The 26895-nt window shown below is 56.8% G+C and overlaps 1 protein-coding gene and 1 long non-coding RNA gene across 3 annotated transcripts; one reads left to right on the top strand and one right to left on the bottom strand.

Moving 5' to 3' along the window:
* Positions 1-1096: 1096 nt before the first annotated feature.
* Positions 1097-26895, bottom strand: LOC135304637 (Krueppel-like factor 5). Of its 2 annotated transcripts, XM_064427261.1 has the most exons (5): positions 26792-26895; positions 15554-15601; positions 10795-11698; positions 7965-8024; positions 1097-4059 (listed from the first exon to the last, which is right to left on the bottom strand). In XM_064427261.1, the coding sequence occupies exons 1-5, from the start codon at positions 26879-26881 to the stop codon at positions 3881-3883; spliced, it is 1281 nt and encodes a 426-aa protein (XP_064283331.1). In that variant the 5' UTR covers positions 26882-26895; the 3' UTR covers positions 1097-3880. The 2 variants fall into 2 exon arrangements, with proteins under 2 accessions (XP_064283331.1, XP_064283329.1); XM_064427259.1 differs by lacking the exon at positions 1097-4059 and having other exon boundaries at positions 7278-8024.
* LOC135304639 (uncharacterized) lies at positions 6466-7206 on the top strand. The gene is made up of 3 exons (XR_010365947.1): positions 6466-6565; positions 6777-6879; positions 7064-7206. It is a non-coding gene; the product is annotated as an uncharacterized LOC135304639 (long non-coding RNA).

Raw genomic sequence — 26895 nt, 5'->3', positions numbered from 1 at the left:
CCCGTGGGACCTTCCAGCTTCTCCCTCTGGAATCACCCGGGGAGCAGAGGAAGGACAGAGCCTCCCCCCATCCCCACGCTCCTTCCATGTTCTCCAGGTCCTGGACACGGCGTGGTGGCATCAGCATCACTCCCTTCTGAATTCCAAGCAGAAAGCCGGGAGGAGTCTCCCGTTGGTGCTGTCACCTCCTGGCCGTGCCCTGTGAGCCTCCTCCAGGCTCCCCCCAGGATTTTACCCCTCCCTCTCCCTCCTGCTTCCCTTGCTGTCCTTGACCAGCGGGATCTCAGTGTTCCTGGAGCTCCAACAGGAACAGTCTGTGCATCGGGCCAGTTTTTACAGCCCCGGCCTCACCATCGGCACAGACACGGCCGGGAAGGGACGGTGACAGGGGGACACTGCGGGGAGAAGAGCCAGGGGTGGGAAAGGGAGCAGGGCTTTTTGGGATCCTGCTCTGCTGAGACCCCGCTGAGGGGTGAGCCTGAACTTCCATCTGAGCCCTGTCCCAGATCCGGCACTGCTCAGAGGACGTTCCAGGGAGGAGCTGGCCCAGAGGGACCTCAGCCAGGTGACACCTCTGCAGTGGGGCCCTCTCTGGGGTTTTGGGAGGACACGTCAGGTTCTCAAGCAAACAGCCACCCCCAAACCTCGCTGGCATCCCCAGTATTCACTGTCCTGGTGACTTCACCAGGAACAGCCCGGTGGCACAGCCGTGTCCCCAAGGACAGGAGGGGTCATGGAGTGTTCAGGTGGCTTGTCCCTGGCTTGTCCCTCTCCTGGCTCTGCTCCAGCTCCTTCCGGGATCTGTGGATGCCCCATTTCCCTTCTCAGGATAAAGAATGGGAGCACATAAGAGTGAGGGGATCAAAAACAAGGGTTGTGCCCCCCCACCCTTTATGGCACTGGGACACGGACAACTCCAGGCTCACACCGTCCATGGATCCTTCCCTGCCTGGACACCCATTTCCCCAATAAAAAAGCTTTATTCCCCCAATAAAAAAGCTTTATCCCCCATTTCCTCACACCAGGAAAGGCAGGGCATGAAGGCAAGAAAAGCTCTTGGAGCAGGAAGGACCAGAAGCCAGACCAGGTCTGCAGGTGATAAAATTTTATTACAAAATAGGAGATGGATCAATATTCCTGGAAAAGAAATCTTCCCCCCATTTTCCAGGTCCCAATTTCTTCCCCATTGTGTTCATGTTGGATAATAAAGGATCACCTGGGAGAACCCACGAGGTCACACAGCACTTTTGGCCTATTTACAGCGATTTTCTCCCCGTTATCAAAGAGAGATGAGGCACCCACATTCCAGCGTTTGATCCACTCCTTGCAAAGGGGTGGACGTTTCCAAAATGTCCCAGGGGTCTGGGGATGGAGGGACCTTCATTTGTCACGAGTGTCACGTGGCTCCAGCAGCACCACTCCCCTTTCCCCAGATTTCTCCCCAAAAACAGCTGCCCTTGGCCACTAATACAAACCCAGAGCTCTGTCCATAGAAAAATAATAAAAGCTGAGGATTTGCTGTGGTTTTCATTTTTAAAAACAAAATATTGTTGCATAGAGAAGCATTTGCATGTGAGGAGATTGCATACAGAGCAGCGGGTGGGTGCTAAAACACTTCTGCCCCTCATCAGATAAAAGAAAAAAATATATATATTTATTTATATATTTACACACACAGAGTCCAGGGGAGGACAAGCAGAGGCTGTAGGGAAAAAGATTCCCAAGATTAGCAGGAAAATTATGTCCAATTCCCCTTGGATTTCAAGCTGCCTGTTGGTGGTTTTGGCTTTGTACTGGGTTTTAGCAAACTGCTTTTGGGTTCCATCAGCATCACAGGGTGGGGGGAAAGGGGAATTAGGGATGGGAAGAGGAGGTTTCCTTCTCCAAAGGCAGAGGGGGATGAAGAGACCCTCTGAGAGGGCCATGGGTGGGGCTGATGGTGACACACGTGGGGACCCTGTGCCTCGGGGTTTGGCTCCTGCACTGGGGAGGTCCAACCACAAGAGACACCCCAAAAAACCACCTTGGACTGTGGAGGTTGGTGCTGAGGGCTGCAAAACTGTTCCCACTGCTGGGAAAGCCGTCCAACAATTCCGTGGCCTTTCCCCCCTGCATTCCCACCCTCCCTGGCTGAGGACCCACAGGGAGGAGTCACTGCAGAGCTGGACCAGCGTCCGTCCCAAAGCCAACAGCACACCACGGACCCCAAATCCTCCCTGCCCTCCTCTGCTGTCAAACAGACCCATGGCACTGGTTCTGTTTATCCAAGGAAAAGGCCAAGCAGGAACCCAGCAGTGGCTCTGGCAACAGCAGAGAGGAATGGTCTCCAAATTCCAGCTGACCATGCCACGGTCCTGCCTGGCCCCTCATCCCACACATCAACCTGTGAGTCACCCCAATTTATCCACGGAGAAACAAGAGAGGAGGGTGTGGGACAAATCAGTGTTCTGCTGGACACAGCAGACCCATTATGTGGTCCTGATTCATTTACAAAGCTCACAGCTGGTCTTGGAACTGGCTCTTGTTGTGCCCAAATTTAACCCCTGGAAGGCTTTGGAGAATGGGGATGTGCATCCCACGGGATGGGGGAAGGAGCTTAGGGAGCCAGAGGAGGTGAACCTGTGAGGTAGTCATGTGATTCCACTCTGAACAGCAGGATTTATTGGAATTTGTTTCCAAGATGCTTTTTTCCCTGGGTGTAGGTTTTTTCCCCATCTGATGGAATGGCAAGAGCACAGGCCTGGTGGGACCAGCAGCCACCGAGTCCTTGTGAGATTCTGGAGAAGGGCACTGCTGGTGGATTCTGGGACACCAGAGCTTCAGCAGTGGCTCCTATGCTGTCCCCCGGGTGGCTTCAAACCCACGCTGATCCTCCCAGAGACACCTGGAGTCCAAATTCCTCTTGGAAACAGAAATGCTAAGGACACAACCACAAAAACCTGGCAGGCAGGGCAGGTGCTCGCAGTCCCAAGCTGGCTGCCAGGAATGGGCTCAGTGGGACACAGGTGATGCTTTTGTCACCTGCTTTTGTGCTGCCCCTTATTTGAAGGGTGAGTTTGTCACAGGTCAGTTCTTCTGTGCCCCCACAGAGACTGGGACTGTCACTGCCAACAGTCCTGGGCACGGCCCCTGTTCTGGCACAGCACTGGTGCCACATCCATGGTCACACCACGGGGGACAGGGTCACATCCATGGTCACACCCTGGAACCAGTGCCACATCCATGGTCATACCATAGGGACAGTGTCACATCCATGGTCACACCATGGGAGAAAGTGCCACGTCCATGGTCACACCATGGGGGACAGGGTCACATCCATGGTCACACCCTGGCACCAGTGCCATATCCATGGTCACACCATGGGGGACAGGGTCACATCCATGGTCACACCATGGGGGACAGGGTCACACCCATGGTCACTCCATGGGACAAGGTGCCACGTCCATGGTCACACAGTGTCACATCCATGGCTATGCCACGGGACTGTCCAAGAGAGTCCAAGTGAGAGCTGTCACAGCCAAGCTGTCACATCCTCCTGGGCCTCACTAAAATGGCAAAACCCATCCCAAAGGTTTGAGACACAAAGTCGCTCCTGAGTGACAAATAAATCGCAGGACTGCCAGAAGAAAGCCCTTGGGCATCCAAGCACCCCAGTGCCACCAGGAGCCTCGTCAGGAGCTCAGTCTGCAATCAGGGCTCGTTTGAGGTGAGCTGGGTGGGTTCCAGTCTCTGGTAAAACCAGACAATGTCAGGCTGGGCTGGCAGGGCTCTCCTGCCGCCTCGGCGACGGCGGCACGGGGTCGTTCCTATGTACACGTCCTTCCCTGGGAGAAGGGAAGAGTTTGAGCTGCTCTTGGAGAACGGGGAAGGGAGGCAGCTCCTAATTCTGGTGCCTCTTCATGTGCAGGGCCAGGTGGTCGGAGCGGGAGAAGCAGCGGCCGCACGCCAGGCACTTGAAGGGCTTGGCCCCCGTGTGCTTGCGGTAGTGCCGCGTCAGCTCGTCTGAGCGGGCGAAGCGCCAGTCGCAGCCTTCCCACGTGCACTTGTAGGGCTTCTCACCTGCCCGGGGGACAGCACAGGTCACACGCGTGTGCCCAGCCCCCCAAAAACCCCCCTGGCCTCTGGAGATGCCCCCCGTCAGTGGCACTGCCGGGGCTCCCCAGTGCGCACAGCCCAGGGCCGCTGAGGGAGCGTGAGTGCACCACACAGGTCTTGTCCCTCCTCAGCCCCTGCCCAGCCTCCCAAAAACACCCCCGAGCCTCTGGGAGACACCCAACTTCCTTGGCACTGCCAGGGCTCCCCAGGGCACACAGCCCAGCGCCACCAAGGGACTGAGCTGCACCAACCACGTCCTGCCCCTCTTTGCCTTCTGGTGCTCTTCAAGTTCCTGCTGGATTTTGGAGCATTTCTGGCTAAAAACAACTTGTAAATTAGGTTGGGTTTTTTTAAATAAATACCCAGAAATTCCTAAGGAAGCTATGAGTGGTGGGAAGCACCAGGAGGAAGACAGGGCTCCAAATCTAAATTTCAATCTGAAAAATCTAAATTTTTTTGAAACTGCCATCCAATGTTGGTGGCCAGCCAGTTCCTGGAAATGCTCAAGGCCAGGTTGGATGGGATTTGAAGCAACCTGCTCTAGTGAAAGATGTCCCTGAAGGATCAGACAGCCTTTAAAGACCCCTCCCAAAGCCAAACAATTCCAGGATTCCATGACCTAATGCTCCACACCTCCGAGTTCCCCTGCCAGCAGCTCAGTACACAACCTATTGTGTTTCCCTCAGCGCATTCAGGTGATGTCATCCCCGTGCCCTCTCCCCCCCCTCCCAAACACACCCATTCCCAACCGAAATCCATTCAACCGGGCACCTTCGCAGCCAGCTGGGAACTGGGCTGGAAAAGCCGAGGGCCGCTTCCAGCCGGGCCCCGGGGCTGAGCCCTGCCTGCAGCCCTGTCCCCACGCAGGGCGTGGTGCTCTCAAATATTAGTGCTGCTCTTAACAGCCTGAACAGGCAGGCAGAGTTCAGGGAATGTGCTGACATTCCCGACCTCAAATATTTACCCTTCCCGGGGCCAACTGCGGGGCGCAGCGGCGCGGCGGGAGCGCACGTCCGCACGCAGCACGCGTGCACGGGCATGTGTGCCCTGCCCTGCCGTGCTTCCAGGGATTCCTTCTCCCCAGGCTTCCAGGGAGACTGTCCCATGCTTCCAGGGAGCCCTTCCTCCCATAGGCTGCTCCACGGAACCAGGGAATCCTGGAACAGCTCAGCTTGGAAAAGACCGCAAAGCCCTTTGTGTTCCACCCTGCCCAGACCAGCTTCCACCGACTTCCAGGGATTCCTACATCAGTGTCTAGGGATTCCTTCCTCTCCTTGCTCCCAGGGAGCCCTTCCTCCCACAGGCTGCTCCACAGAGCCAGGGAATCCTGGAATGCCTTGTCTTGGAAGGGACCTTAAAGCCCATCTTCCCCAGACCAGGTTCTGCTAGACCACGTTCCACCTTCCACTAGATCCAAGTCCTATCCAACCTGGCCTTGAACAATTCCAAGTCTGGGAATGCCACATTTGGCCAGGGAAGTGAAATCAGCCACAGCAAGGTCTCCAGTGCCTTGCCTGCAGTAAAACACAAAAACATGGATACAGGGACCTAGAGGAGGCAGAGCAGCACGAGAACATCCTGCTCCTCCAAAAACCCCTGGATGCTGCTCCATGGGAAAGGGAGAGGGATTTTTATGGCTCAGGTAAACACAGCACTTGCAGAGGATTTACAAGGAGTTGCTGGGGGTTTTATGGGACTTGGGACATACCAAGACAAAGGTAGGATTTTCCCAAAGGCAGGATTTGCCCAAAGTTAGGATTTGTCCCAAGGTAGGATTTTCCCAAAGGCAGGATTTGCCCAAAGTTAGGATTTGTCCCAAGGTAGGATTTTCCCAAAGGCAGGATTTGCCCAAAGTTAGGATTTTCCCAAAACCAGGTTTTTCCTGAAGGCAGGATTTGCCCAAGACAGGATTTTCCCAAAAGAGGGATTTTCCCAAAGGCAAGATTTTTCCCAAAGTTAGGATTTGCCCCAAGGTAGGATCTTCCCAAAAGCAGGATTCTCCCAAAAGCAGGATTCTCCCAAAGGTAGGATTTTCCCAAAACCAGGATTTTCCCCAAAGCAGGATTTTCCCCAAGGCAGGATTTGCCCCTTGCAGCCCAGACCTTGTCCCCTCCAGGGCTGGATCAAGCCCACCGAAGCCCTTTGCTTCCAAACAATGCCAGGTGGGTGTCCAGGACAGAAACCCAAGGTCTCCCATTGTCCCGGCTTTCCCATTGTCCCGGAGCTGGCTGCCTCTCCCAGGACAGCACGGCAGGGCGGGCTCAAACAAAGGATCCGAGGTGGCATTCCCGCCCCGGGGGTTTATGTTTAACCTCACAATGGCACCCAGGAAATGAATGGTGGCTCCAGCAGAGGAAAACAGCGGGCCATGGCAACGGAAACCACAAGGAAAGGGCTCCCACAGCAGGCAGGGAAAGGGAGAAGGGACATTTTTAACTCTTTGGGTGGTGGAGCTGAGGCAGGATTTGAGGTGAGCCCTTGCTCTTGCAGCTCTGGTGAGGACCTCAGCAAGGATAAGGCCACCAAAGCAAAACACGAGGCTTAAAAACATTGGATGCAGAGATCCTGGGCCAGGACTGGAAGATGGCTCTGGATTGGATTCCTTCCTTTTTATTCATCCCACACCACCACCACCAGGGTCCTGACACCTTCCCTCACCTCTCCACCCTTCCTTCTAACAGCAGGGGAAGGAAAGGAGGCAAAGCCACTTGGATTTCCTGCCTGATTACTGGGAAACCTGGAGAAACCACTGAGTTTTCCTGGGTACATCTTTATACGTGATAGGTAAGGAGGTGCCCAACTCATGGATCCTGTCCTGGGCACAGAGCTCCCAACAGAAGGGACAAGAGACATTTAATTTCATTTTAAAGCCTTGATTCCAGACTGTGATAAACCCCTATCAGCACCCAGCTCTGGGGCGACATCCTTCCTGTTCCTTTTTTTCCACCCCTTCCGTGCTGTTTTCCAGCCCCCTCGTGCCCAGCCCCTGCCAAAGAAACACTGTGGCTCACGCACAAGGCAAAATTCTTTGTTTGAAGGGCTGATAAGGGGAGGAAGGAGCGGAGCCAAGAGCAAGAAGCAATTCCCAGCCACAGAACGGGGTTTGGTCGTTGTTCATAAAAAAGAGAAGTGAACTCTGGGCCTGGCTTAATTGCTCTCAGTAAAGATCAGCCCTCCTATAAAAGAGATTTATGAGGGCACTGATGGTTCCTGGACTACCTGGGGATCTGATAATGTTTCAGGTATAATAAATGCCTTAATGAGGGCGCCGGGGTTGAATGCAGAGTGTCACGGAGCTGGGATCAGCCCAGGGGAGCTGTGCTGGGGCTGCTGCGAGCTGGGCTCCCTGTGGCACCCTCAGCATGGACTGGAAGCCCTTCCCTGTGGGATTCAGAGGGAGTGGAACTCAGGGAGACACGAGGGGTTCCTCCCTCTGCCTGGGAGCCCTGGGGTGGGGGTCTGACACAGAAGAGATGCCCTGGTCTCCTCAGAGATCCTAAATATGCAGCACGGGCCCTATGCAGCCTTCCTGTGGGATCAGCAGGATCAGCCCCAGGTAGGATTTGGGACATCTCAAGGGAAGAGCTCAGAGTGACAAAAAAATTAAAGAATCAAAGAACAGATCAGGCTGGGAAGGACCTCAAAGCCCATCTTGCACCACGGTAACTTCCACCATCCCAGCCCCAGTGTCCAGCCTGGCCTTGGGCACTGCCAGGGATCCAGGGGCAGCCACAGCTGCTCTGGGCACTCTGTGCCAGGGCTGCCCACCCTCACAGCCAGGAATTCCTTCCCAATATCCCATCTAACCTTGCCCTTTTTGAGGGGCTTTGGTACCTTAGGCTGGCAGCATTTCCTGGAGCTGCTCTTACCTGTGTGAGTCCTCTGATGTGCCTTCAGGTGGGAGCTCTTGGTGTAAACCTTTGAGCAACCTGCAAGGACAGAAAAAAGCACAATTTCCCTGTGAGAAAGGGGCCCTTGCTCAAACAAACTCAGATTTGAGGGGAGGGACAGAGCTGGGCCATGCAAACAAGCCTGGCTTGGGCTCAGCACTAAGGAGTGTCTGCTCTGAGGCAGAGAGACTTTAACACCTTCTCCTGCCACCCATGGGAACTGTGCTGGGAATCAGGCGGGGGGACAGTCAAGCACAGAGGTTCCAGCCCCCCTTCCACCAGCAGGATGAAAAGACCTGATTGCCACACGATTCTGGCTCTGTGCTGCCCTGTCTCACTGCTGACACGACTTTGCAAGGCTGGGTTTTGTAACAGCCCTGGCCCAGCAGACGTGGTACCAGTGTTCCAGGAAGCAGGAAACAGCCAGGGACAGTCACACCTTGGCTTCCAGGTCCCAGAGCAGAGCCAGGGGGAAGTGTTTTCACAAGACCAGCATGAACAGGTTTCATCAAAGACAGGGTTTAACAGAAACACCGTGACTGGGGAACAGTTCCAACAGCAGGTATCTCAAAAGGAGTCCGTTTAACTCCTCTGAAGTTTAACTTGGATAAAGCTTAAGGAAGCCTCTGCTGCCCTTTGTGGCCTTGCTGCTTTGTGTTTTGATGAGGACATTCAAATACGAATTTGCATTTTTATGACCTGCACAAGCAGCATGGGGATATTTTTCATCCCAGTGTTTCCACCCAGCCCAGAGGAGCCTCCTGCTCAGGATCAGCCCTTGGTCCTGTCCTGCTCAGGAGGGGCAGAAGCTGCTTTTCCCCTCCTTGGCAGGGGGACAAGGGGTGGGGGCCCCATTCAGTTTTGCTTCTGGGGCTCTGAAGCTTTGGCAGCCCCTCACATCTGGGAGAGAGATCACAGAATGAAGGAATTGTTTAGGTGGGAAGGGAGCTCAAAGCTCTTCCCATCCTATGGCAAGGACACCTTCCACTGTCCCAGGCTGCTCCCAGCCCCATCCAGCCTGGCCTTGGGCACTGCCAGGGATCCAGGGGCAGCCACAGCTGCTCTGGGCACCCTGTGCCAGGGCCTGCCCACCCTGCCAGGGAACAATTCCTAATTCCCAATATCCCATCCAGCCCTGCCCTCTGGCAGTGGGAGCCATTCCCTGTGTCCTGTCCCTCCATCCTTGTCCCGGGTCATTCTCCAGCTCTTCTGGAGCCCCTCTAGGCCCTGGAAGGTTCTGGATGGGGCTTTACCAACAGGTCTCCCATGTTCACCTGGTTCCAGGTGTGCAGTCTCCAAGCCCCCCTCACTTCCTCACAGAGACCAGGTTGGTGAGATTCCCTCACCATTATTCCTGACTAGAGTCACCTCCAGCTGAACCTTTGAGGGAGGGATCACATGGGTCCCTGCTCCATCTCTGCATGTACAGACCCAGGATTTATTCAGCAAAGACTGGGGGATTTTTTTTTCACCACAGACCAAAATCCTCCTAAAAGCAACTTTGCCTTGGTGCAGATCCTGCAGGATGAGCCTCTGAGCAATCAGGCACGAGGGGTGTGTCTCAGGTCTAATTCCACCTTTCATGTCCTCACCATGACCAGCAGAAGGTAAAAAATTCAGCACAAGCCATCAAGCACTGGCAGCTTGTGGCTCAGAAAGTCCCTGATCCACAGGGTGCCACAGAGTGGGAAGGTGCAAGCACAGAAAGATCTCTCTCAACATCCCTGTCCTTATGCAGCTCCTGCCATCATGGCTGGGGACAGGATCTGGAGCAGGCACACCTCTGGGCTGGCCTCCAGCCACTGCCATGCCAGGGAAAGGGTCAGTGACTCTCACTGAGGCAGTTAGGAAGTGACTTTTGTCACTCACACACCCCTGGAAAGCTGTTTGCTAACCCACAGCTGGCCAGCCCTGAGGATCAGCCCAGCAAGTGGGAGGTGTGTCCTGGCCTGGGAGTGGCTCTCTCTGGCATCTCTCAATGGGATTTGCTTCACTGGTGTGTGCCATGGAATCCCAGACTGGTTTGGGTTGGAAGAAAAGCTCATCCAAGCTCCACCCCTGCCATGGCACGGACACCTTCCCCTGTCCCAGGGTGTCCAAGCCCCAGTGTCCAGCCTGGCCTGGGACACTTCCAGGGATCCAGGGGCAGCCACAGCTGCTCTGGGCCGATCCCCAGCTTGAGGGCTTGGAGCAAACTGGGACAGGAAGGTGTCCCTGTCCATGGCAGGGGTGGGATGACATGGCCTTTAAACATCCCTTCCAAGCCAAAGCACTCCATGAATGCCCTTGCACGGCTCCTGCTGCAGCACATGGAGCCATGGAAGGATGCACAGGGATCTTCAGTTCCTCGGCTCTTTGGAAGGTCAGAACTCTCAGAGAGAGTCCAGCAGGGCTCCTGGTGGGAATTCCTTGCTGGTTTTCCACCCACTGTGAGAGAGAGGAAAAGAAAGGCTCAGTGGGAATGGCAAAGTGGCTTCATGTGGCTGCTCGGGGTTGGGAAGGACCAGAGCAAAGCAAGAGCTCAGGAGCAGATTCCCAAGTGCAGATTCCAAGGAGCAGATTCCCAGGAGCCCCCCTGCCTTAGGAGCTCTCCACCTTGCAGAGTCACTTTTGCCAGTGTGCAAAGGAGAGGGAAGGGGACAAAACAGGAACCACACCATGCTGGTGGGATCAACCTCTTCTACTCCCTCCCACTTCCCTGGGGCTCCATCCACAGCTGCACCCCAAAAGGATCTCAGATTATCCTCCCTGGAGGCTCCTGCCCATCCTCAGGGTGCCAAGAGACCCCCGAAGTCCCCCGCGAGCACACCTGGGTAGTCACAGTGGTGGATCCTCCTCTTCTCCAGCTCGGGGTTGTTGCGCCGGTTGTACTTGGGGGGCTGCATCACAACGTGGCCCTGGGAGAGGCCCCCGACGCCCGTGGGCCCCGGGGGCATCTGGGACGACTGGACCAGCTTCAGTCCAAAAGTGGCTTCGTAGGACGGCGGCGGAGAGATGGTGTTGATGAGCTCGGGCTGGTTCTCGGGGCTGCCAGGCTGCGAGTTGGGGGGCGAGGGGGGCAGAGTGACCCCCGGGGCGGGGTAGAACTGCCCGGAGATGTTCCCAAAGCTCCCCTGTCCCTGGGCTACGTGAGGGTACTGCTTGAGGGGCCCTGCTGGCTGCACGGCTCTGTGTGCCACGCTGGCCACGGAGCCCGTGGACATGGTGACCCCGCTGAGGCAGCTGATGGCCGTGGTGCTGCTGGAGGAGGACGCCAGGGTGGGAATGTCGGCGCTGGCGGCGCCCAGGGGCAGCTGGAAGAGCTGGGATTGCTGCGGGTGGGCCGACAGCGGGATCTCCGCTGGCATCTCCTGCTTGATGAAGATGTTGTTGACCGCCACCGACTGGGGCATGCTGAACACGCTGGTGAAGTCGGGCAGGGTCTGCGTGGGGCCCGAGGAGGACGAGCAGGGCTGCGAGAAGCCGGTGCCGGGCTCAGATTTGATCTGCGGGAAGGGGGCCATGGGCTTGGGGGGCCGGTAGAGCCCCGTGCGCAGGTGGGTGGTGTCGGGCAGGATGACGTTGATGTTCACGCTGTAGGGCGCCGAGCTGGGCTTCTCCGTGGAGAAGAACTCGTCCACCACCGAGGCGCTCTCCCGGCGGTACTTCTTGTCCGGGAGCAGCGGCACGGGCGGCACCTCGCTGGACAGGTACTTGTCCATCTCCGAGCGTGCCTGCGGCAGAAACACGGACACGGGAGCTGGGACAGCTGACCTTGACAGCCAGCGGGGGGGGGGGGGGGGGGGGGGGGGGCAATGCCCAGCGGGCGTTTGAGCGAGCAGGAAGTGGAGGAGCAGTGGTGACGGCCCAGGAACCTGAGCTGAGGTGATTTAGCTCCGGCTCTGACTCACCCAGACTCCCCATGGCTGAATCAGCATCCTCTGCCCCACTTCCCCCCTCCCTATCTCCCTGATAACACATGGCAGCCAGGAGAGGATGCAGATAGGACAGAAATCAAACTGATAAAGGGAAGCAAGCTTTGGGTACAAAGCTTTGGCCACGCAAGCAGAAGGAGTGAGCACTAGGAATGGGATGAATGCAGCCAGGATCACACCTCAGGCACGTTGGATCTGCAGCCCACCCTGGACATGCTGGCTCTGGTCTCCTTTTAACTCAGCAGCCTGAGGAGTGTTTTATTCTGGGACAGTCTCTTTAATGAACTGAGGAATTCTAGGACAATATCTTTAATTAATTGGGAATAATTCAGGCCTAGAAATCTAAGTGATGTTGCCACTAATTCAGTGTGTTCTTAGCCTGAAATGGGAACAGTTCCTGCCTTCCTGCCTCACCTGGGCAGTGACTCAGCCTGGCCTAACCTTTGTGTTAGTTCTGGTTTTACAGAGCTGTTTTTACAAGCTCCAAGCTCCCAGAATCTCTGGCTCTGGCTCCTTCCCCTCCTGGTTCCTGCCTGCTGGGGCATCCCACTGGATCCAGGCCCAACAATCCAGCACCCTGATGGAGCAATCCTCGAGGAAATCCATCTCCTGGCCCTGGGTGACTCAGGTTCTACTCGCTGTGGTTGCAGATCCCAGCACTAAAGCTCTCGTGCAGAGCTCCAGGCCTTCATTGCACGGCTCCCCAAGTGTCAAAGCCCTCATTCCCATGGAGAGCAGCTGGAAAAGGCCCAGGTTTCCCTGGCAGAGCCCGGAGCGCACTCCAGGAGCGGGAGCTGAGTTCAGCCCACGCCCTGAGCCGAGGTTTCCAGCCCTGAACTGTGTCACCACAGTGCCATGGGCCAAAGTCAGCCCTGCTGCCACCTCAGGGCTCTTAACAAAGCTGGGTGGGAGCCAAGAGATTTCCTCGCCCTTTCCAGGGAAAGGATCACAGAGCTTCCAGCTCATTCAGAGCCTTTGCACCTCTGGGAGCCGTGCTGGCAACACATGGCTGAGCTGGCTGTCACCCAGGCACGGGGACAGCCACAAATCCAGCCTGGGCCACTCAGGAAGGAGCTCGGGAGGCCGGGCTGGGAAGGGCCGTGCTGGGGCTGCTGTGTGTACACAGCCTGCTGGGAACCCTGCACAGTCAGGGAACTGTCACGTGTGGAAAACACCCCTAAGGGCATCAGCCATGACATGACCTCCTCAAACATGGTGGTGTTGCAAGTTCCTGTCCTGGTTAAAGGAAGCCCAAAAGCCCCTCTGGAGAAGGAAACCCGGCTCAGGCAGAGCCTAAAGCTGCTTGTGGCCTCATGGGATATCCCAAGTTGGAAGGGATCCACAAGGATCCAGTCCAGCCCCTGGTCCTGCACAGGGCACCCCAACACCCTCACCCTGATTGAGCAAACATTCCTGGAGCTGCATTCCCTAGGGAGCCTGGTCGGTGTCCAGCACCCTTGGATAAGGAGCCTTTCCCTGATCTCCACCCTGGCACAGCTCTAGCCATTCCCTGGGGCCTGTCCCCGGTGTCTGCTGTCCCTCTGTACCCCGAGGCATCAGCAGGGAAGGGAAGGGACTCGGAGATCTGCAGCTTCACTCCATCCATGCAGAGCTCCAACCCCTCTGCTCCCGGCTGGGCGGGTTCCTCCCTCGGGAGAGCCACGGCTCAGCCTTGGAGCCCAGCCCTGGGCACTCCTGGCACCCGGGCTGGCACGGGCCACGTTCCCTTGGGAATCAGCTCGCCCCGGGCAGCTCGGGATGCCGCACATTCCTGAGCCATGATCGGCCCCACTTGGCAGGAGCAGGGGCAGGGCAGTGCTGGGTGCCTTTTCCTTCACACTTCCCTTATCTCTGGCATTTCACTTTCTCACCCCCAGTTCCCAAGGGAAGCTCCTTCTGCCGGAGGGGACCAGGCAGGAGAGAAATGGGGAAAGGTGAGGAGCTCAGAGGGCCTTTCCAAACTAAAGAATCCATGGAAGACCCAAATTTCCATAGAGGGTGATGCCTCAGGTTTTAGCTTTTATATTTTCAGATTCTGTGCTGCTTTAGTGTGTGGCTCTGGGCTTCACATTATGGGACGGTGAGCTCTCTGCACAGAGCAGGGAGACAAAACAATTCCTGCTCTAGCTGGGGACCAAGGACAGATGATCCAAATTCAGGCCCAAGAGCACAATGTGGGCTGAAGAGAGAAAAAGGGAAAGGATGGGACTGCATTGGCTGGGGCTGGAATTGGACAATTAACCCCAATCTGCAAATGGAGCAGAACTGGTCAAAGTGACAGACCCTGTGACCAGTTGTGCATTTTGTGGCCATTTTGGTTCATCTTGGGTGCAGCCCTGGCTGGGCTCTTGTGCTGCCCAAGGTGGATCCATGGAGGAGATCCTTTTAATAAATCCATACTTTATTCTTAGTTTTGCCCAGCCTCTGTTTTAGGGCAGCCTCCACAAGGCATCAAGGGCCCAAATTTCCATGGAGGGCCCTTGTCTGGCATCACCCAACCTTCCTTCCTCCAGGACCACCCCTCCCTGTAGAGCACTGTCTTTTCCTGGTCTTTCCATTTAAAAAAATACAGTAATTCCCTCTCAGGGGAATTCCCGGAGAAAGGGGTGGTAAGGGACAGCAGTGTCTGTCACCAGACAGAGGACACCATCCCTGCCCACTGCTCTGTGTGTGTGCAGCACCTGCAGAACAACAATCCCACCCCAGGGAATGCCCCACCGAGCCACAGCTCTGCAGGAGCCCCAGCACCAGCGTCCCTCCCACAGGGACAAATGGGCAGGAACCTTTTGTTTGGGGCTCAGAATCCCCTGGAAAACCCTGCCCGGCCGGGTGCTGGCACCTCCGACCCCAAAGCACCTCCCAGGCAGTGCCCAGGCCAGGCCAGGGGCTGAGGGAGCTGGGAAGGGGCTGAGCCTGGAGAGGAGCTGGGAAGGGGCTGAGCCTGGAGAGGAGCTGGGAAGGGGCTGAGCCTGGAGAGGAGCTGGGAAGGGGCTGAGCCTGGAGAGGAGCTGGGAAGGGGCTCAGGCTGGAGCAAAGGAGGCTCAGGGGCCCTTGTGGCTCTGCACAGCTCCTGACAGGAGGGGACAGCGGAGGGGGTCGAGCTGTGCTCCAGGGAACAGGGACAGAAGGAGAAGGAACAGCCCCAGGCTCGGCCAGGGGAGGTCAGGGTGGATTTTTGGGAAAATCTCCCCCACAATGTGTTGTCCAGCCCTGGCTGGAGTCCCCATTGCTGGAGGGATTTATCTGCCATGTGGATGTGACACTTAGGGACATGGGTCAGTGGTGGCCTTGGCAGTGCTGGGGAATGGTTGGATTGGATGACCTTAGAGGGCTTCTCCAAATTAAACAATTCCATGATCCTACAAAGTCCTCAGCTCAGACCAGCACAACTGAGGTGCCCAAGTGCCACTCAAGCACTCGGGTGCTCCTGGCTGTCACTCCTGTCACAGCCCATGGGGACACACAGGTCACGGAGGTGACAGTGACACACTGACTCGGGAGACGGGCAGAGAGGGAGGGACATGTCCCAGCTGGAAGAGGGGATGGAAGGAGGGAGTGGGGAATGTCCCAGCTCAGTCTCTTGGGGACTTCTGTGTTTCCTCTTCCCAGCAGGAGCAGGAGGATGCAGGGGAAGGAGTGAGGAAAGCTGCTCACCTCCAGGATGAGCGGTGGCATCCGCTGGTCCATCCTCATGGGGTGCAGCTGTGGGAGGCAGGGCTGGGTTAGTGGGGTGTCCTCCTTGCCTTGGCCACTCCATGGACCCCCCAAATTCCCCTGGCCAGGGAGGGCAGCACCCCCAGAGCCTCCCAGGGCCCCCCGGGTCTCCAGGTGTCCCCCATGCCAATGGCATCTCCTCCCACCCCACACCCCATGCCATGGAAGCAGCTGGTTGCCCACCATGGGTTGATGGTTTCCCACCATGGCTGGAGCCTGTCCAAGGAGGAGGAGAGAAGCCTCTTTGGGAAGAAGAGACAAATGGAAAGCACCGAGCTGTCCCAAGGAGACTGAGGCACGGCACCTTAAATCCCTTTATCACCCCCCCACACAGATGACAGCAAGCTCACAAATGTCCTGCACCTCTCCCTTCTGCCTCCACCTCTCCCAGATTCCCAGAGAGGGCTGAGGGCTCTTCCCAGATCCCTCAGACCCGGATCCTTTCTCCAAGGTCAGTGTTCCAAACAGACCACAGCCCTCCAGCACCAAGAAGAGGGGAAGAGATCTGGGACTCCTCCAAATCCCAAGCCAGTATTTGCCAGGCTCCTGTGGGCTCCTTCTCACTCCACATGGCTCTCCTGCTCACTGCCAGGAGAGTTTCAGGTCTCAGAGCTGGAGACCCCACATGCTCTGCCTGTCCCCCTCCTGGGACAGCAGTGACCTGGAATGCTCAGCCCATCCCCCTCCAGGAGGAGCCATTTCCTGGCTCTTTTTGGGCAGGATTGAGTTATCCCACACACAGGGTGCTCAGCTCATCCCAACAGTGCACGAGATGTGGGCTCATGGGCAAAGGCCTCAGAGCCTTGCAGATGAAGAGCCAGCAGGTTTTCAGTGGGATCACAGGCCCAGTTTCCCTCACAGGCATGGCCAGGCCATCCCTGGGGACCAGGATGAGGGCAGGAGGCACAAAACAACACCAACTGCATGGCCACAGGCTGGGACCAGCAGCTCAGGGAAAAGAGGAAACACAAACAAACCTGGGAGGCCAGAGGGACTGGGATCCTTCACAGAGTCCCACAATGGCTTGAGCTGGAAGAGACCCCAAAGCTCATCCCATTCCACCATCCCAGGCTGCTCCCAGCCCTGTCCAGCCTGGCCTTGGGCACTGCCAGGGATCCAGGGGCAGCCCCAGCTGCTCTGGGCACCCTGTGCCAGGCCTGCCCACCCTCACAGCCAGGAATTCCTTCCCAAAATCCCACCTAAACCCACTCCTCTTTTGTGCAGCTGTCTTTAAGTGCCCAGGAAGGGAAAGCCAACAAGAAACTCCTCACACAGCCACAGCACTGAATTCCAGGGGGATTTTCCCCCGCAAAGTCACCCAAGTTTGACCCTGGAGAAGCATCTCCTCAACTTGGCAGAGAAAGAAAACCAAATTAAAAACGAGGAGAAGGCACAAACCAGCACTTTGTCCACTCCAGAAAGGCCACTGGACACCAGTTCGTGTCTCTGGGCCAGCAGTGTTACACTCAGCACACCCAAACCTGGTGACCAAAATTCCCTGGAGGATGGGATAACCTCAGGAGCAGCCCCTGGGAGAGCTGAATCCCCCAGCCCCAGTACAACCAGTGGCTCCATGAAGAGAGCAATGCCATCCCACCTCTCCAGAGGGGATTTTCCAGGAGCAGGATTTTCCAGAGGGTCACAGGGGTGGACATGAGCCCCTCCAGCCCTGGCAGCTCCCATAAATCCTGCAGGAGCCTGGGGTTTATCCCTGGATCAGATGTCCCAGCCTGGGGGAGCTGTTATCAGCACAGAGATCGATTCAAGCAGAGTCCAACACAAACATTTCTTGGCAGGCCCCAGATAAACCCGGATTAACCACGAGCACGGAGAGCTGGGCTGGGGCCGGGGTGGGACTGGCTGTCCCCTGATTAAACACCTCCTAATCTGCAGGTGATAAATGACAAACGGCCCGAGGAGGAACATCAGGCGTTGTCACCTCCCGGGCGGGCAGGGGGGCAGGAGGGAAATCGGTGTTTGCTAAACAGCACCGAGCCCTGAGCGGGCACAGGAGGGCTGGGGGTGTTTCACAGCCCTGAGCCCGCTCCTGCCTGGCCAGAGCCCCCAGCCCATCTCCCAGGTGCGAGATTCCAGGCCCCTGCTCACACCCGGCCCCCAGCGTGGGGGGCTGCAAAGAGCTTTGGGGACAGGGGGCAGGAGAAATGTCACCAGTGTCCATGCTTGGCAGGCAAGAGCATCCAGCCCTGAGGCCCAGCATCAGAGGGATGTGGAACTGCTGGAGTAAATCCAGAGGAGGCCACGGAGCTGCTCCAGGGCTGGAGCCGGGCTGGCAGAGCTGGGGGGGCTCACCTGGAGAGGAGAAGGCTCCAGGGAGAGCTCAGAGCCCTGCCAGGGCCTGAAGGGGCTCCAGGAGAGCTGCAGAGGGACTGGGGACAAGGGATGGAGGGACAGGACACAGGGAATGGCTCCCACTGCCAGAGGGCAGGGATGGATGGGAGATTGGGCAGGAATTGTTCCCTGGCAGGGTGGAGAGGGGTTGGGATGGAATTCCCAGAGCAGCTCTGGCTGCCCCAGGATCCCTGGCAGTGCCCAAGGCCGGGTTGGGGCTGGGAGCAGCCTGGGACAGCGGAAGGTGTCAGGGCTGGGTGACCTCTGATGTCCCCCCAGCACAAACGAGTCCCTGACTCGATGATTCTCTGACCTGGGGGTGCAAGGAATGGGGGAGCAGCAGGAGGTGGCTCCGGCAGGAAGGGGGCCTGTCCCAGGGTGAGGGACCCCGGGGCACAGGTGTGGCACAACGGCCGTGCCACAACCCAGCCCGGGCTCCTTCTCCTCCGTGCACCTGCACGAAACTCCAGCCTCCAAGGGAATCAGCAAACAATGGGCAGGATAATCATCAATCAACCCCCCTGGCACGGCCCTGGCAGTGCCCCTTTGCAGGCTCACTTTATAAATAGCCTGTATTTATATCCAGATTTGGTTCAATATCAGCATTTATTGTCTCCTGGTTAAATATTGACCTGGGTAAATATTTGATCCTCTGATCATTTGGGTTTGATACCGACCTGGATCGACGTTATTTTCTGTTTGTTCCTCAAGTCTCCTGGAACTCTCTGTAAAACGGGATTAGCAAAGAAAGCCCCGGGACTCTTCCTTTCAAGTGCCCAACGTTTGGCTGCTGTAAACAACAAAGCCTGTCCCAGATGGAATCCGAGCTCCCGTGGGAATGTGCTGGGCCCAGGGAGGCCCTGGATGGGCTCTGAGCAGCTCCAGGGTGAGGGGCTGCCCTCGAGGCATTCGTGGATTATTTGGGTTGGAAAACACCTCTGAGGTGACCAAGCCCAAGGTTTACATCACCACCCCAGACATTTCCCCTTTTCCTGCCCCAGTTCCCTGCAGACAAAGGATGTCAGACCCCATCCTGCCCAAAGCTGGGTGTTCAGAGCACTCCAGGATGAGGTGCTGCTCCCAAATCGTTCATGGAATTTCATTCATTCCCCAGGTTTGTGCCCATGGCTGACCCAGGAGATGGGGAGGGTTATTCCAGTGCTCTTTCCTGCCCTTGTGTTGGAACTCCCTGAGCAGATGATGGCTTCCCAGGAACCAGGGAAGCGGGGAATCTCCATCCAGGCAGCCCCACTCCCAGACCTGCTGGCTGTGTTTGCAATTCCTTCCCTCCAGCAGCTGATAAAGGCTCCCTCAAAGGCAATCCAGCTCAGGAATTTATCACCGGGATCATGCCACAATCCCAAAGGCCAAGGGAGCCAGGGAAAACAGCCTCATCCAACTCCAAGGTCAAGGGGCAGGAAGAGGAGCAGCTGGGAACAGCCAGGCTCCAGCAGCAAGCAGAAACCTTTTCAAAAACAAAACCATAAATGGAGTGAAAAATAACAAAACCTTGGAGACACGGAGCAGGAAGGGAATGACACAGGAGCATCTCCAGAGGTGAGGGTGGAGGGGGTCTCATGGTGACTTTGGGGTTGATTCACATTTTTGGGGTAGATCCCACTTCTGCAGAACCACCAAGAGCCACCTGAGCCCTGGATGGAGCTGGAAGGAAGGTGGGAATCAGGGATGGCCTCTCCCCTCTCCCATCGCTGCACACAGTGTGAGGACAACTCCCAAAGCGTGGGAAGGGAGGACATGAGGATTTAAGGGAGCTGGACCTCCACAGCTTTCAGAATATTCCTACTCCATGATTTCTGGGCTACTCCTGCTCAGCAAAGGCTGAGGTGAAGCATTTGAAGGCAATCAAGGAGGTTTTCCATCAAAGCTCCTGGAGGCTGACCTGGGCTGATTCCTGGTGCGAGCTGCTACAGCCCCTTGGAGGGCGTTTTGGGAAAAATGAAATGATTTAATGTCATTTCACCTCCTGGAAGATCGAGAAGCTTGGAGCTGCTCCAGCCTCAGCCAAAACACTCAAGGAACCCTGGGTTCCACGGGCACAAATCAGTGCTGGATTTGGAATTAGTCAGGAGCAGGGGCCCCCTGCAGCTCCGCTGCTCCTTCTGGACTCAGCTCCAGCCCAGAACTGCCTCTCCCTGACTCTTGGATGCCACAATGCCCAGGATTACCTGGACAGATTTATCCACCTGTCCCTGCCCACAGGACACTGGGATTGTCTTTGAGCCTCCCAGTTCCCCCGTTTCCACATCCCTGCCCCAGTCCTGACGGTGCTGTGGGAGAGGTTTGGAGCTCCCAGGGATCATCCCCAGCTGGTGGGATTCACTCTGCCCCCTCAGCCCCTGTGGCAGCTCACTCTCCTCTCCAAGGCACGTTCCCAGGGGCTGACAATGGAATGAGTCACTGGTTGCTTGCCTGGGCTTGTGGAGCCCTCCTGGCATCCAGATCCCATCAAAGAGGCCACAAATCCCATTCTTCCCAGGCAAACCACCGGGCAGACCCCGGGCAAGGTCAGGTTTCACGTGCAGACAGCAAATTCCCCCCATCCCTGCAGCCCCAACTTCCTCCCAGAGCAGTTGGGAAAACAAAACACACCCCGAGGCAGCCTTGGGTTGGGCCAGCCCTTCTTCCAAGGCTGAACGTCCCAGGCCAAGGAGATCTGCCAGAACAGGGACTGGGGGGACACTGCAGCAGGTCCACTCCTGCCACGTGTTCTCAGTATTTCATGGAATCATGGAATGGTTTTGGTTGGAAGGACCTCAACCATCACCTCATTCCACCCCCTGCCACGAGCAGGGAGCTCTGTGCTCCTGGTGTGGTGCTGGGAGCAGAAATCTGGAGTTTCCTCCAGACCCAGGGCCCTCCACCCAAACCCTCCCTTTCCACACTTCACCTGTGTATAAAGGAGTCCCCAGTCGCTGTTAATTAAGGGAAGCTGATTATGGCACAGGCCAACAGCAGCTCCCAGGAGAAGGCTCCGAGCCCTGGAGAAGCTCCAGCAGGAGCATTTGGGAGGCTGGGCATTGCCAGCCCTGGGAAGCACAAGGACTGGGACACTCCTGGCATCCCCCAAGGTATGGCAAACCCCAAATTAATGCAGTTCCTCCCACACCACAGAACCACAAAACCCCCAAATATTGGAAGCTGCCCAGAACAAAACGTTCGGAAGTGTTTTGGATGAGCAGCTGGGGAGATGTCCTGATTTTCCCAATAAATGTGGGGCTTTTCCACACCTTAGAGAACACCAAACCTGCTCATTGTGAGGTATTTTAATATATACAGCCATTCCTGGGTTTGGCTCCCTGAAATGTCCCTGAGGAACAGCAAAATTATGATTTTGTAGAGACAACATTAAAATATTTTGGGTAAATAAATACACAACAAAAAGTCCCATGGTTGATGGACTGGAGAGATCCACATGCTCTGGCCTCTCCACGATGGGTTCAGACCCATGAGATAAATCACCTCAGGTGTGAGGGATCTGATAAGGGATGGATAATACCCTGCTTTTTCGGGATGAACCTGTGTTTTCAGAGCAGCTACACTGGGATGAATTCCTTGCGGTTCCCTTCTCCTGCTTGCACTGAAAATCCTACAAAGAGCGAGGTTCTGAAATGCATTTTAATACTTGAAAATCCTGCTCTGGGTGGGAACTTGAAGGCCCCTCCCCATCACGCTGAGAAAACAATAATTTTCCAAGAATTCTCGCAGCATTTCTGAACTCAATGAAAGATTCTTTGTTTGAGTTTCAAGCCGAGCTTGAACGGGGCTGAAGCTCTTTGATGTGGTAAACAGCCTATGGGGCTTTTTTTGGAGGGTTTTCATGCTAGCTCAAGTTCTGAGAACATCTGAATTGTAAACACGAGTTCTCCAATCCCCAGAGCCCGGCCGGACCCTGTGACTGCGGGAATTCGCCAATGGAGCACGAGGAAAGCAAACACTGTAATCGAGCTCACAAGACGCTCGTAAGTGCGATTATTTGCAGTGGATGGGTTGGATAAAAGAACTCAGTGGAGCAGGGAAGGAGAACAAAACAGCGCCGGGAGGTGACCGAACAGGTTTGAGAGGGGGAAAGCTCCCGGGCGGTGATGCACGGGCCAGAAATGCATTCCCCAAAGCCGGGCAGCGAGTTGGGCTGACGGCGTGTGCCTCCCACACAGCGCTCGGGAGGAGCCGCCGAGGGAAACCCGAGCGCCCGCTCCTTCCCTCCTTTCCCCGCTTTCCAAAAAGGAAAAAAACACCAACCGCCAGGCGCTTTTCCTGCTAATCCAAGCGGATGGCAGGGAGCAGGGAGCAGGACGAGCACGGCACACCTGGAATCCCCATCCCTTCCCTCGCTCCCTCCTTCCCGAGCAGAACAATCAGCCTTTGTCCCAGCGGGCCAGAGCCGCGCAGCTCCGCGGCTCAAAGTTCGGCTGAGCTGCTCTGCTGCAAGGAGCTGCTCCTTCCATCCCGCTCTCCTTCCATCCCTCTGCTCCTTCCATCCCTCTGCTCCTTCCATCCCTCTGCTCCTTCCATCCTGCTGCTCCTTCCATCTCTCTGCTCCTTCCATCCCGCTCTCCTTCCATCCCGCTCTCCTTCCATCCCGCTCTCCTTCCATCCCGCTCTCCTTCCATCCCGCTCTCCTTCCATCCCACTCTCCTTCCATCCCACTCTCCTTCCATCCCGCTCTCCTTCCATCCCGCCCTCGCCCAGGGAGCTCGGTGGGGTTTGGAGCCTCCAGAAAAATCAAACACCGATTGTTGTGGATGAAGCCCCCAGGTGTGCCGGGTTTGGGCTCACTGGTTTTACCCAGGGCTCCCTGCAGGCTCTGGAGCTGCTCTGCCGTGGGACCAACCCCTGGCACACCCCTGGGCTGGGGATTCTCCTGGGGTCTTCTGAAAAAATTAGAGGGATAAACAGATCCTTTCTGGGAATGTCTCCCAGTTCCCTGTGGCCCTGCAGACACCTGCCAGGCACAAAGCTCATCAGACTTGCAAATCCACAGGCTGGTCCCAAAACACTGGGATCAGCTCATCCAAAGCAAAACAGAGGGAAGGATCCCTCCCTCTGGAGATCCCTCATGCAAGGCTCCACCAGCTCCCAAACCCATCCTCGTGCCAGAGGGATCAGGTGCTCCCGTTCCTCCTTGGCAACATTTAACTTCCCACCTCTCCCACCCCATTCCTGCACTCCCTGGAGCCTGCCCAGGATGCCAGCGCCTCTGGAAATGGATTTGCACACTTCCATGGAATTTCTAAACCCTTCTCCAAAGCCAGGAGGATCCCCAAGGGAGGGAGTTCTCCCCAGGCATCTCATTCCAGGTCCAGAGCAAAATTTCAAAGTGGCCATCTCCTCTTTCCTGCAGAAAAGCCAAATTTATTCCCTGCCTGCAGCTCCTGAGATTCCAAGGAAATGAATCATCCCCTGGGAGCTGTGCTGGCACTCCAACATCTCTCCTAAAAAGTAAAGGAGCTTTATTTATGGAAGGCAGGACTCTCCTGGCCCTGACCAGGACCCATCACCCTGGTTCCAAGGCACAGGAGCACCAAGAAGCAGGAAAAGCCATCCCTGCTCCAAGGGACAGCCACCCTCAAGCCACCACAGCCACATTCATGAGCAGGATGCACCAAAGGAGGTGCAGGATGTGGCACAGGGACAGGGCAGGACTGAAACACCCCCTGAAAGCTGGAGCATTCCTAAAAATGCTGGATCCAGCTTCTCCTGTGATCCAGGAGCAAAATCCCTGCCAAGATCCAAGGTGAAGTCAGAGGAGCCCCCCAGCACTCGCACCCTGTTCCACAGTTCATCCACACTGCTGGAAGGCTCTGGCAGTGCCATTCCCAGCCCTGAGGAGGAGAAGTGCCAGGAAAAGCTCTGGGAACAGCACTTTCCTGATGCCATCTGATGTGTCTGAGCACCTCCCAGATGCTGGAGATGTTTTATTCCTCCTGAGCACCCCCCAGCCCAGAGGGAGCCAAGGACAGAGTGCGGAAGTGCCTGTGGGGCAGGAACTGGGATCAGGGGACACAAAGGGAGCCCTTTGCTGCTGTTCCTCAGCCTGCAGCCAAGGAAAATCCCTTTCCCCACTCATCAGCACCTTCCTTGTTTCCCACACAGCCTCAGCCCCACTGGGAGCTCACCACCACAACTGCCCTGGGGCCTGGCACAGGCAGGAAGGGGTTAAACCGAGGGACAGGGTTGGGGTTTGTCCTTCTGTCTCTTTCCAGCAGCTCCTGCCCTCTCTCAACAGCCCCGGAGCCTCCAACACCAGAATTCCCAGCTGGAAGGGACACAGGGATTGTCTTCCCAAGCCCTCAAGGACAGGGGTGGCAGAGCCCTGTGACACCTCCACAGCCACCGGGGAGCCTGGAGGAGCCAATTCCTGCCCTGTCCCTCCAGGCCCCGGGTGATCCCGGGGTGCTTCTCCAGCCCCAGGTGCCCAGGAATGCTGTGGCAGCCAGGTGGGAGCAAGGATAAATCCCCCAGGGCCCTCACTCATCCAGGGAACCCGACAGCCACACAAAGGATCAGCTCCTCCTCTCCTGAAATGCTTCCTGGACATTACTTTTGCTTTGCTACTACTACTACTACTACTATTATTATTGTTATTATTGTTATTATTGTTATCATCATTATTATTTACTGCCTTTGTTTTTATGATGATGATTATTATTATTAATTATAAAATTATTATTATTTTTCCCTCCAGCATGAGCCACTGCAGATTTAAAGAGGAAAATGCTTTTTCTGACTGATCTGACTCAAATGAGGAAGGAAAAGTCCTTTTCTCTCACAAGCCGTTTTCCCTCCTCTTTTCTCAGGTTTTTTGTTTGTTTGTTTGTTTGTGGGTTTTTGTTTTGGTTTTGGTTTGGGTTTTTTGGAAAAGACAAAGAAAGGGAAAATTTGATTGGAAATTCCACAAAGGATTTGTTTCCACCTGAGCCCGATTCAATAAAATTTTCAACAGCAAAGAGCTCCCATCTGAAAAGCAATTTTACAGGGATATATGGCAGTGGGACTTTGAAACCACAGGGATGATTTGCTCCTGCCTCTTCCCAAGCTCGGGCAGCCAGAGCAGCGGGAACTGCCCCGAGCTGGAGCCTGACAGGTCACAGCCTTTGGCACCAGCCTTGTCAAGCTGATAAAACCCTCTGGAGCAAAGGCTTCGCAGCCCTGCAGCTCCTCCAGCCTCCAGGCAGGGCTCCCACAGCGCCACAGCCTCTGGAACGCGCCGGGAGACAGCGGCCAGGCCGTGGAAGCTCCTGCCCGGGGGCTCTGGGGTCCAGCCCGGGGCTCTTGGGGTGTCCCAGCACAGCCCTGCTCCCTGCGAGGGTTTGGGGATCCACGGGATCCATGGGACCTGCTCGGCTCCACAGCCGCTGTCCCAGGATCCCACTGCCCAAAAGGGGACACAGGAGGGTCGGTGGCAAAGGGTGACACCTCCAAGGCCACCCCTCAGCTGCTACCACCCCAGAGCAAAGTGGGATCAAACTGGGAGCAGAAACTGCCTTTCCCCTGGAAACACAGCAGCGTGGGGTGGGGTGAAGGTGCCCCTAGCCATGGGTGTCCCCAGCCATGGGTGTCCCCATGAGGGGGACAGGAGGTGGCTCAGGGCCAGCCATGGCTGCACTGCCTCATCCCACCTGGATGGAAAAAGGCAAGAAGCCAAGCTCACCCTCCCCAGCCCGTTTTGGGGGGTTTGGAGGGAGCTGACAGCTTTCCCCGGGGACAGGCCCTGGGGACAAACCCCAGCTTTCCAAGAACCAGCACCCAGCTCCGATCCAGGTGATCCCTGAACCCCCATGGAGGAGCAGGAAGCCCACAGGGAGGGAGGAGCCCACACCCAGGAGCACCACTGCCAGCCCCAGTGGATCCCGGAGCTCCAGGAAATCCAGGGATGGAGCCAGGGCCTTCACCTCCCTCTGCGGGACACAGCCCCAAAATGGCCCTTGGCACGCCCCTGACGTGGGAACCAGAGCAGGGGCAGTGGGGACGTGGCCCCGAGCCCGGCTGGTGCCCCCCAGGCTGGGGTGGCCTCCCGGGGGTCTCCGGAGGAGCGGCAGCCGGGCGGGGGTCCCTGCAGGGCCCCGGGGCCGGGCCCGCAGCGCTCCCGCCCCGACCAAAATGGCGCTGGGGCCGTGGGGTTGGGGTTAATCATTACCCCGGGCACCCCGCGCCCCACGGAGCGGGAAAAGGGGAAACCTCGGCTCCAGGGTGCGGCCCGGCCTGCCTCACCCTCCTTCCCACCAGGAAGAGCGGCTGGAGGCTCTGGGTGGGACACGGAGCCTGGTCCCCCCACACGGGGTGGGCAGCAGGGCCCGGGAGAGGGGTGGGCCTGCAGGAACACCCCAGAGCCTTATCCCGGGCTTTATCTGGGGGGAACGCTGCCAGGGAATCTCAAGGAGCATTCCTTCTCCGCCGTGGTGGCGGAAAAGTACAGAGAATAAAATAAAATGGAAAATAAGGTCCCGTGTCCCATCCAGCACACGCAGGCACAGCAATCCAGATCCCAAAACCCTTCCCGGTGGGAGAGCCCCTGGACACCCCCTGGCCTGCCACCCCAGGGGACAGGGACTGAACCCCGGAGTGGGAGCAAACCCCACACGGACGCCGGCGAGTTTTGAAGGCAGACGGGAGGCGAAAAACCCAAACCAAAATTCCCAAACGAAACCCAACACGCCCGTGAGAAAAGCCAGCGCGGGGGGAAGCGGGAGCCGACGGGGCCACGGGGGTGTCGCAGCAACGACGGGAGAAACAAAGCAGAATTCAGCCCAAATCCCGAGGCTCCGGGAGCACCTGAGCGGGCGGGAGCGGCCCCGTCCCAACGCTTACCTGCGCCAGCTCGGGAGGGGTCTCCAGGGGCCGCGAGGGGGCTTTGATGTCCTCGAAGACCGGGCTGTCCTCGCTGGGCTCCCCGGACATGCTGACGGGTTTGA

Source organism: Passer domesticus, chromosome 7, assembly GCF_036417665.1.
Source record: "Passer domesticus isolate bPasDom1 chromosome 7, bPasDom1.hap1, whole genome shotgun sequence".
Taxonomy (NCBI): domain Eukaryota; kingdom Metazoa; phylum Chordata; class Aves; order Passeriformes; family Passeridae; genus Passer; species Passer domesticus.
Note: the sequence above shows the minus strand (reverse complement) of the source record. Positions and strands in the feature narration are given on the sequence as shown.